General features: G+C 39.0%; 1 protein-coding gene across 1 annotated transcript in view; it reads right to left on the bottom strand.

The window, feature by feature from the left end:
• FGD6 (FYVE, RhoGEF and PH domain containing 6) overlaps window positions 1-11573 on the bottom strand; it is a 101443-nt gene that overhangs the window by 14050 nt on the left and 75820 nt on the right. The window contains exons 9-14 of the mRNA XM_004675805.1: window positions 8917-8967; window positions 5943-6001; window positions 5788-5859; window positions 5019-5087; window positions 4423-4506; window positions 3634-3713 (exon numbers count right to left, since the gene is read on the bottom strand). Coding sequence (XP_004675862.1) covers window positions 3634-3713; window positions 4423-4506; window positions 5019-5087; window positions 5788-5859; window positions 5943-6001; window positions 8917-8967 — 415 coding nt within the window. The remainder of the gene's footprint in view (window positions 1-3633; window positions 3714-4422; window positions 4507-5018; window positions 5088-5787; window positions 5860-5942; window positions 6002-8916; window positions 8968-11573) is intronic.

Raw genomic sequence — 11573 nt, 5'->3', positions numbered from 1 at the left:
CCCCAATGCCACTTTAGAAATTTACTTTTGTTTTTTTTTTTTTTTTCTTTTATGGAGAACAACTGGAAAGCAAACTTGTATAGAAGAAGCACCACCCTCCCTCTGAGTGGGACACATTTTAAGAGGAAAGGCCCTGGCACACCACTTGCTACTTGTGTTAGCTGTCAGATGCTGTTCTGTTTCACAAGTCACTTAACTTTAATTCAAATGATTTAGGTAACATTTACTGGGAGCCCACTCAGCTACGGATATCAAAAACACCTCACTAGTGAGCTCACAGCTCACTGAGGTGAAACACAGAAACAAGTAATTGCCACATGAGATGATATAATAAAGGTAAATAAGTAACAGCAGGTAGCAGAGAAGGCTCTGCACAGGTGATGTGAAGAATGGTAAAGAGTTTGACAGGTAGCTTTCCAGGCTCTCTGTGCCCACTCATTCAGTCTCCTGGCTGCTGTTACATGTGGGCTGGTGGCTTCTTAATGTAAGTTCTAGTCCAGGATTGCTTCTGATGTCCAGATCCTCACATAAGCTACCTCTTTGATGGCTCCATTTTGATGATTCATAGAGATTTCACATCCAGTATTGCAACATTAAGAAATGCAACTGGGGCCCTCCCTGGTGGCAAGCGGGTTAAAGCACAGCACAAAGAAGCTTAAGCCATTTCCGCATGAGTTCGATCCCCGCCTGCCCTGGAGGAGATCCACATGGCGAGGCAGACCTCTCCTGACCTGCCCACTGCTCCTCTGAGCAGTGTACTTCGTAGATCTGCCTGTTCTGCACCCCGCTCTGTCTCTGGTGAATCCTCTCACTCTCCGCATCTCTGGCCTGTACCCCAGTTCTGTACGAATAAATAAATCTTAAAAAAAAAAAAGAAATGAAATTGGGGCCCTCCCTGGTGGCAAGCGGGTTAAAGCACAGCACAAAGAAGCTTAAGCCATTTCCGCATGAGTTCGATCCCCGCCTGCCCTGGAGGAGATCCACATGGCGAGGCAGACCTCTCCTGACCTGCCCACTGCTCCTCTGAGCAGTGTACTTCTTTGATCTGCCTGTTCTGCTCCCCACTCTGTCCCTGGTGAGTCCTCTCACCCTCCGCATCTCTGGCCTGTACCCCAGTTCTGTATGAATAAATAAATCTTAAAAAAAAAAAAAAGAAATGAAACTGTTGATTTTATTTCCTCAGATGCTCCTTGCCCAGTATTCCTGATCACAGTGTATGGCACCACCACCTAGCACATTGCAAAAGAAAGCATTTGTAATGCCCTTTTTCTCATCCCCTACCTCCAATGAATATACTCCTTTACTTCCACTCACAAACCATTTTCCACACAGCGGCCAGACATTCTTTTAAGAGTGCCAATCTGATCACATCATTTCCTTGAATAAACCATTTAATACTCTCCTTTGGCTCTTACGCATGTAGACCAAATTCTACAAGTAGTTCTGCATTGGTCACCTCACTGGTCCTTGCAGGCTTATCCAGGGTCACTGTCCCTCGTTTTCAATTCTCATGGCATACTGGCATTTCAGATCTTTGAATATGCCAAGCCCCTTTCCACCTCAGGCTTAGTATACACTGGTGCTAATGACACATTGTTGCTATCTAGTTAATTCCTACTTAGCTTTGTGATTTAACAGAAACTATCACTCAGGGTCCTTTCTCCACCAAACTTATTTCAAAACCCCTTGTATTGCAGCCTCAGCACCTGGTAGCTTTCCTATGTACTTCTTAAGCACAATAATAATTGATTTTGCTAATATCTGCTATGCATATATATTCTCAAATGAATTATAAGCTTTCATTCTCTACTATATCCCCCACTATGTCCAGATTCCTAAGACAATGGCTGGCCCAGAGTAAAGACCCCATATTGCAGAGTGGATGAGGGATGAATTCCAGGCAAAGGTGACTTCCTGTGTAAGGCAGAAGGCTGTGAAGTAGGCTGGTGTGCATGAAATACCACAAGTTGACCCATGCTGATAGGCCATGCTTTGATGGTAGAGTGATGGAAATCAGGCTGGTGAGCATATAGGAACCAGATTGAAAAGTCCTTTCCATCCCTTTTCTGTATGTTATACAATACCTGCCTCACTAACTGGGATTCAGAAGGAGGAGACACTTGTCAGCTCGGTATGTGTTGTTTCCCTTTCCCCAATGCCACTTTAGAAATTTACTTTTGTTTTATCAAGAACTTGCCAATTTTATGATTTTTCCACATATCCCACACTTAATCTGTTACAATGCAGGGAGGGAGGGAGGGACACAGCTGAATCCCCAACCCTGCCTTCTCTGAGTAGGTTCTGCCATTCGCTGCATCAAGACAAGACATATAAGACCTTTAATGGGAAGGAACTTTAATACAATCAGTGTGCAATATAGCAAACATAAAGAATATAGTTTCTAAATTAAACACCCAAAGTTACCTATCCCCTCAAGGGTAAAAGTCTACCCAATAGGGACTGGCCCAAAGAAAGGCCTGAAAGCTGCCACGAGCCTAAAGCCCCTTCCGGCTGGGACTCATAGAAAAGGGTCAGAAATGGCCAGACAAGTCTGGGAGGAAAAGAGCAAAATCAAAATCAAGATAAATGCTGCTATAGTCAACCTCCCCACAGGTCTCTCACTCACATCTGTTCCAACCAGCCCAGGACCAAAAAGAAGCAAGTGCAGTTTCTTCACATGTCTCTCTGCTCCCTGAGCCTCCTCAGGTCTCCCTCTGGCTCTCCACCCTGCTTCCTTCCTCCTCAGTCTCCTCTCCAGATTTTCTCTTCCCTGCTCAGTTCCACCCTCCTTTTGGGTGAAGCAGGGAACCTGGAACCTCCCCTTTTCCTGGGGACCACCCTGTTACAAATCCACCAGCAAGCCTATCAGTTCTGCTGGATTCTGATGACTTCATGTCATTCTCTCCAAGGCCCATTATCGCAGATGACCTACATGGTGTCCCAATTTCTGCTCAATCTTCTACCAAGCAACCAGTATGCTCTTTTAACAATATGAAAATACACATCAATTCTAAGCCTAAAATCCTGGATGGCCTTTCATTCAATACCTTCCTAAAGTCTAAGAGGCCCCGCATGATCCAGACCCAGCGATATACCTCACATTCAACCTTTCCTGGAACATAATTTTTCTGTGTGGGACTTCTCTCTGCCCCATTAATATGCTAAGCTCTCTCCCACCTCCTCTGTATTTCTTCTGAACTTGCTTTTCTTAATTAACTTCCTCATGTTTTAATATGATGTAGAATTGCAGAATTTTGTCAAGGTTATTTAAACACTTCCCAGTAAACTATAAAGTACTGGGCACTTTGAAAAATAGCATGTGCCAGTTTAAAAAAATTCGAATCATCCACTTAAAAAATGATCAGCAAATTACCTTACAGCATTATTATTCAAAGGAACGTCTTTGTGCCTCTAATGTGCTATTAAGATAGCTCTCAGCTTTTTCATCTGCATGTAAAGCAAGTATAATCTGCAAAGACTTGGGAAAAAAGTAAGTAGGGGCGGGGGATAATAATGTGGGGAGAGAGTGAGGAAATCTAGTAATTAATCAAATTTTGGAAAAAAAAAAAACTAGTGATGTCTGACTTGGTACTTCTTGTAAACATTCATTTATATACATTTTTAAAGAATTACCTGGCAGAGAGGATGAAGGATCGTTCTACACTTTCAATCTTTAGTTCATTCTGATATGCTTCTTGAGTGGGTTTTCTAACCTGAAAAAAAGCAAAACAATTTGAGCAAATTCATCCTACTGAAAATCTCATCTCAGAAGCACAGCAGAAATTGCTCAATGACCCTGGCTGTTAACATCCACAACCAACCTCCCTATTCAGCTTTCTCTATCTCTAGTTTCCCTCATCTCCTCTGGGCTCCCAATGAAGTTGTATAAGTTCCCTAACTCACATACTTTGCTTCCTGTGACCAGGGTCAGATGTGGGACTGTCTATAAAGGCTCCTGGCCCTTCCTCCAAAAGACTTTCATAATTTTCTCTCTTAGCTGCCAGCAACCCCTTTACCATGTCCCATGAAAGTTCCAAATTCTTTATTTTGTGAACTCCCCAAAACGTATTCCTTCATAGTGCTACTCATTACTGACTACTTTATGGGTATTCATGTATAGTATAATATCTTTCAAATTGCTAAGCTCCTGGGGAGATTGGGAAGAGTAGATTTTTAAAAAAAAAAAAAAATCATACTTTAATCCATTAGTGTATTTTTCAAACCTACTAAATGCTTTGTTTACAGTAGTTCTTAATAAATATCCTATGAATAAATTATGAATCTGTAAGCAAATAACTATATATGGTAGTCATGTAACATAAGAAAGAGATAAGAATTAAGAATATGAGAAAGATAATTATCTTGGAGATTTTTCTCTAAATATACTTGGGTCAAAAAATACCTTCTAACAGATGCACAAACCTTCATTCCAGCCAATGAGAGCATGTTGTTCAGTTTATACATCCCAGACTGCACAGGTGTTGTATATAATAGGGCATCATTAAACTGAAAGCAGAAAGTTTTCCCAATAAAGAAACAAATATCAGCTACAAAGATATTGATGAGATACAGGAATAAAAGAAACATTACCTCTTTGCTAATAACTCTAAATAAAATATTTATGCTCTGCTTATATAAACTAGAACCACCTAGGATATTTTATTAGATTATTAAAACAGGTAATTTGTAGAAAATGTGCTTACTTTCAAGTTCTGTAACAGAACTTACCTTTTCTGAAATCTATGTCTCACACACAACACATCACAATTTGCTGTTTGATTGAATTAATTCTTGCAAATTAGAAATGAAATAAACTAAACTCACAAAGGAATTAATGTTCTGGTTAGGCATCAGAGAAGGCTCTTTACTATATTTGCAATGCAAATAAGCAATACAGCCAGTCAAAGATCCCATTAAAACTGTTCCTTGAATATGCTAAGCTTCTGTTATGAACAAACATCTTCCATTAAGCAATTGCTCCTGCCTTCAGTACAACACAACCTTACATCACCACTTACCAGGAAAAACATTCGGGGTTGCATGACTTTCCGAGAAAGCTTCATCAGAGTTCCTTCTTTGAGAAAAACCTGATTAACCCAAACAAATGCCCATTTAGTCCTACTATCATAATACAATTGCAATGTAACATGTTCATATAATTTTCTGGCCCCAGAATTTCTTTATGGGGGACTGGGTGGTCAGTTTGTGACTTTTTTTATGATCATGGTTTCTTTTTAAACCCTGTAAGTCACTTAGGAATTAGACAAGCCAGAGAGTTTCACAAATCCAATACTGGCCCCTGGGGTGTTATGTGGTCTGAAATGTAACTGACCAAGCGTGTACTTGATCCTGAAGCACAGCCAACAGCCTGACAACTGCATTTTGTAATTTTCCTGAAGTCATTCCTTAGGCTGCTTTTGTGCTCTATGAGAAGCACCAGAATACCAGTTTTCTCCTTCCCTTCATAATTCTCTATTACATTAAAGATTTTAAATGAAACAGTCTTTAAAGCTGTGTGAGGTCAGCAAGTATTACACAATAAACTGATCCCTTTAATCAGATACTCTGTGGATCCCTTTCCCTTCTCCAAATTGAACTGGACTTCTTGTCACAGTAACTTAAATAAAGGCTGATTTGAATGGGTAGAATGAACTTACTTGATCTCAACGGAATGAGTGAAGAATAGCAACAAAAAATAAGCCTATTTTCATAAATGAGATGAAAAAGACACAAGTGGGGCCTAAATACATAGTGTTAAATTTGCAAAAGACTGTCTAAAGTACTTACCCTTCCAGGCTGTACTATTTCATGGTGTCCATTTAAGCTATACTGGATTTGCATAAGTTTCTGAAAGTTGTCCTACAGAAAGAGAATGTAGAACACATGAAAGTGTGGGCTCCCAGGTTCACCAGTACACCAACCACCGAAGTCATGATACTCACTCCTTGCTTCATGGTGTCATTAGCGTGATTAGCCACCTCTATAACAACTGCAAGAGCATCTACAATATATAAGAACAGAAGGAGCACTTGGTTGATATCACTGAAACAAAGGTTGTAACACTGCGCAATGCCAGATGATAAGACATTTTTTTCATAAAAACAATCTTTAGAGAATCCTGGTTAACTGTGAATATGTAGCTCTGACATTTGATGACACAGATGAAGAGATTGGATGAGGACAAAATCAGAAAAACAGTACTTAATGTAAATAAATACTTGAAAGAGACACTGTACTTCAATAATACAAATATCAGGGTAGTTTTGTGCTAAGATTTAATACAAGAATAATGACAAATTTAATCTGGCAGCTAAGACTCATGGGGGTGGGTACAAGGTATCTTGGAAGAGAAGGATCCTAGGTTAGGAAACCAGAACTATGACAAATAACTATTTAGGAGTCGAAGCTTACCTGCCTTCCCTAGTCTGATCCCAAGAGCGAAGAAATGCTACATAGAAGCATACTAGACCATGGAAAATTACAATCATTCTTTTTGAAGTTGGGATAGTTAGCCTCATCTGTGTTTTACTCTTTTTTATTTGCCTTGCCTTTACCAAGGTGTTTCTATATGGTCCAGTCTTGCCATTTTTGTTACTTTATATAAGGGGGAAAGTCCATACTTTCTTTTGTTCTGATCGTTTGGATCAGAACAATCTGGCTGTTCCTTTAACTCTAATGCCTCCCTTCTTTTTATTTTTTATTTTATAATAATTTATTTTTACATATTTTTGTGCATTTTTCCATCTCAGTTGCAATCCCCTTGGGTTTCCCATCACCAAATCACCCATGTGCCCTCACCATAGTCCAGTGCATTTCCCTCCCCCCATTGTAATGCCTCCCTTTTAAAGTACATTTGTCTCATTTTTTTCTCCCTCTTACGCAAAATCATCAACTGCTCATCACCTTACTGCTATGCCTCTGGCCAGACATGCTATGCTTCACATACTCTACTTCATGTCTGTATATAGAGAGGGAAAGTCTGTATTTTGTTTCTGATTGTTCAGAACATTTTTGATCCAAGAAAACAGTGCCCCCCAACTGATATTTACACAATTATAGGGACAAATTTTGGTTGACACAATGACTAGAAAGCTCCTTGACCTTTAGTGGGTAGGAGTCAGAGATGTAAACACCCTACAATACACCACCAAGGTTACCCTATATAGTGTGATAGCAGCACTCCTAATGAGAAAAAGTAGCCATGTTAAAGAGGGAAGCCAGTGTGCAGTGACAATAACCATCAATGAAAAGACAATTTAAAAAGAAGAAAAGGAGATCAATTTCTGGAAAAGGATTTAGGGGTTTTTTTGACGAGCTACTATAGCCCACCAAGAATTCTCTTTCTGGTACCAACCCTGATGGCCTCTACATTCTCCATACATATGTGATTGTCCCCTGTATTAAAGGAATGTAGCAGGTCATTATAGTCCCCAATCAAAGATAAGAATTTGTTGCACCTGCACTCTCATCATGGTAGATATTTAAGAAGTTACTCTGGACACATGTCCTGCTTTCTGCCTGCTTGAGGTCCCAGTAAGCAGGGGAATAGGTTGAGAGTTTAATGAATAGACTGAACTGGTAAACTGCTATTTGGTCCCAGGGTTTCTAAGTTCTAATCTCTCCACTTTGCAATTCACTTTACCAAGTCACCCCTTTAAACAGTTTTGCTGGCTGTTTCTTTAGCCCTATGCCTCCCTTTTCAAGGTACACCTGTCTCATTTTTTCCTCCGTCGGGGACAATTTCAACTGCCTACCACCTTACTGCCATGCCTCTGTCCAGACATGGGCCTCACTGTTCACCACTTACTCTAATCCATGTCTTTGTAGAATTGTATCATTTGCTTTCAACAAGCTTTTTAATCGCTGACATTATATTTGTTTTATCTGTAAAAAAGAGCTAGCAACTCACTCTTTTTAAAGGGAAAACGTTGGGACCGCTTTCTTGAGACCCCGTTTGCTAAGACCTGTCTACAATGTTTATCCTCAAGAGACACACTCTAGTTAGCAATGCCCATTTTCTTTCTTGGCACTCTCGACTCATCTCCAGGTCCTTTGCTCTAAACAAAACCTGCCTCTTCAATCTCTACACTTTTCTCCCTTTTTTGAAGTGATTTTATGTTGCTTGGTGTACCTTACTTCAAAGCTATCTGTTTTAGAAAGACTTTCTAGAAAATGGATTAAAAGCCTTTTCAGTGTTGTAAACTGAGTATGTAAAAAATGCACAAGAATATGATAAAAATTGATACAATTCATAGGAGTGGACATTCCTTAATGTGCTTTTCCAGGAATATACAAGACATTTGAAAGGGGTAGTCTGGATGTAAATTGTGGAAAGAAATACTTGTAGCCTGACTACAGAAACACTCTCTCTCTCTGGATTATCCCATGAACATCAATGAGACTTTTGTGTTGTAAAGGACTATTAACAACCCCAGAATAACGTGCTATTTTAGACATTATTTTTGATTTGTATGGTTTGATCATGTCAAGGATTCATAATTATAAAGCCAAAAATAAGCTTGCTGGTCAACTGATTCAATCTTACTGGTCAACTGTCTGCTTTTAGCAAGCACTTAGACATCTAGAGAAGGAGAACTTGCCACGGGCACAGAGTGACCAAGCTTGATGAGATGAAGCTTCCTCACCCCAGGCCATGCATGCTGGGTACACTCTCTCAGGAGAATGGCACCCATGGTAAGCTGGCCATGTATCTTCCATGTCCCTATACACTTCCATGCATCCAGCAATATATTACCACCTTAGTTCTACTTAAATTCATCCAAAATAAAATGTTTTTTAAAAGTTTCTAATGAAAAGAGTTTAGTATACGGGCTTAGTTACTGGTTTATATTCACATTCAGGGTCCACAGAAACATAAAAAGCTCTGTAACATAGGAGACCACAAAAATCACTTACCTTTAGTGTGTCTATAATCTCCAGAATCTTCTAAGAGATTTTTCAAATAATCTGAAAAGGGGGAAAAATTGTAGCATTTAGTACACTTAAAGCACTAAGGAAAAAACATTTATCATTCAATACTTCCATCACTTTTGCCAGTTAATATACATGCTGGGCCCTCCCTGGTGGCGCAGCGGGTTGAACCACAGCACTGAGAATCTAAAGCCACTTTCGCATGAGTTCGATTCCCGCCTGCCCCGGAGGTGACCACATGGCGTGGCAGACCTCTCCTGGCCCGCCCGCTGCTCCCCCAGCAGTGTACTTCATTCATCTGCCTGTTCTGTTCCCCACTCTGTCTCTGGTGAAGCCTCTCACCGCCCCTGAGCCTCTGGCCTGTACCCCAGTTCTGTATGCACAAATAAATAAATCTTTTATATATATATATATACATACATACATACATACATGCTGGTGGAATTCTACGTTAACTTCTTTAAAAAGTGAAAAAATAAACCCTGAGGTCAATTTGGAACAGGACATTGAAAAAAGCATTGGCAATCACACTGGTCATTTCACTGGTGAGGAATCAGGTTAGTGAGTATAAGTTCTTGCTCAAGTCATACAACTTTTCTGTGGCAGACAGGACCAAAATCAGCTCTCCTGATTCCCAGTTCAGCTGTCTTACTCAAAAACATATAAAATACCTTAATCTTAAGATCATATGTGTATATCGTATATTATTTCAAGTGTTAATAGACTGGAAGCTGAAGGAACTCTTAGATTTGTTGCTCTAAGTGTCTAACAATACTCAGAACATCAAGGCACTTGATACATGTGTCTAGTACATTGATTCTTAAATGGCGGTGAGTTTGTCCCCCAGGAGACATCTGGAAATATCTGGAGACAATTCTGACAGTCATACTGGGGGAAAGGAGACATCATTACGGGAGAATCTAATGGTTTGAGGCAAGCAGCACTACCAAACATCCTGTCATACACAGGAAAATCCTACAACATAGAATTAACTGAACCAAAATGCCCACAGGGCCAAAGTCTATACAAAGATACTCCGTAAGAGTAGTGTAGTACAATAGTTCTTATACTATGGGGGAAAAAGCAGAGTAGATACGTTATTATATTTAGTAAATCTTTAATACCAAGGGGGGAATGTCATTGTTACCAAGGATTTCAAGGTAACCCTTCTCTGTTGAGAAATATTGGAAGGCTTCCATTACCTATCAAATTAACACAAATTCCTTTCCTAGGAAAGTAGACTCCGCCCCCTCTCCCAGGCTATGCCTCCCCACTACACAGTCTCCAGAGACTCTAGTGATTTTTCTCTCTTACTGCCTGACACAAGACTTTTGTTCTTACTAACACTGATTAATGCAGCTCCTGAACACATCCCATTTCTTCTCTGGCTCCTTCTTCTAAACCCCTTTCTCAGTCTCTGTAAATAAAAATTCTACTCATATTCCTTAAGGATCATCTCAAATTGCTCCTCTCCTGCTGAACTTACCATTTGAAAGAAATATTCTCTTTTTTTGAAAAAATGCATTACATTGAAGCTACTCATTTTACATTTGTATTTTTTTTTTTTTTCACTAAACTCAAAGTCTTTCATCTTTCTTTCTCTCTTAGCACTTGTCTTATCCCTGTGCACCTACTCAGGAATACTGAATACATATAAAAGACAAGAAATGTGAGTAAAAATATTAGGCAAGATTGTATCTTAGTTTAGATAAGAGACAATAAAAAATTGACCCAACCCTAACACCAGTGGGAGTTGTGAAAGTTGGAGAAGGAAAGGCACATTAAGAGAAGAATTCATAAGAATTCATTTTTATGAGATTTACTCACTATTTACCAATATTATAGACACATATAATCTCATCCATGGATTTATGAAGTCCATGGACTTCATGGGGAAACTTATATGTTAGTGCTAGCTTTTAAATCTTAATAGATGATACACATACACAGCTACCTGCTAAAATACCTCACATTTTTGAGAGAGTGAGCCAAGAAATTGTGTGAGCCTAGACTCGCACATTTTAAATACCCAGCTCTGACAACAAACCATGGTGTATGACTATAAGCCTTAGTGCAATATGTCAGATATTCTATGTTGTCAGAGTATATCACAAGCAATTCAGATTTTAAACTATAGATGTGCCTTATTTTATTGCACCTCACAGATACTGCCTTTTTAAAAAAACAAACTGAAAGTTTGTTGTAGAAAGATTATAATTTGCTTAAGGTTTAGATGAACTCATCACTTTTTAGCAAAAAAGTATTTTTAAAGTATGTGCATATATTTTAGGTGAAGTACTTTTATCTACTTTACAAGTATAGTATAGTATAGTATAAACATAACTTTTCTATGTACTGGGAAACAAAAATATTCACTTTATTGTAGCAGTCTGGAACTGAATCTATGGTATTTCCGAGGTATGCCTGCAATTTTGAATTCATCAGTTGGAGAGCATGCTTCTCATCAAAAAAATAATAAAACCACAATAATTAATAGAATATATTAGTTACATATTACACTTAGCCTCATCTACAGACAAAAATTAATCTCACTCTGACCCTACTCAGAATGCAGTCTATATATATAACATGTTTGATGAGTCCAAATAATTGTTAAAGGTTTATTTATTTATGCATACAAG

The sequence above is a fragment of the Condylura cristata genome, unplaced genomic scaffold, assembly GCF_000260355.1.
Source record: "Condylura cristata isolate star-nosed mole 26May11 unplaced genomic scaffold, ConCri1.0 scaffold00004, whole genome shotgun sequence".
Lineage (NCBI taxonomy): Eukaryota > Metazoa > Chordata > Mammalia > Eulipotyphla > Talpidae > Condylura > Condylura cristata.
Note: the sequence above shows the minus strand (reverse complement) of the source record. Positions and strands in the feature narration are given on the sequence as shown.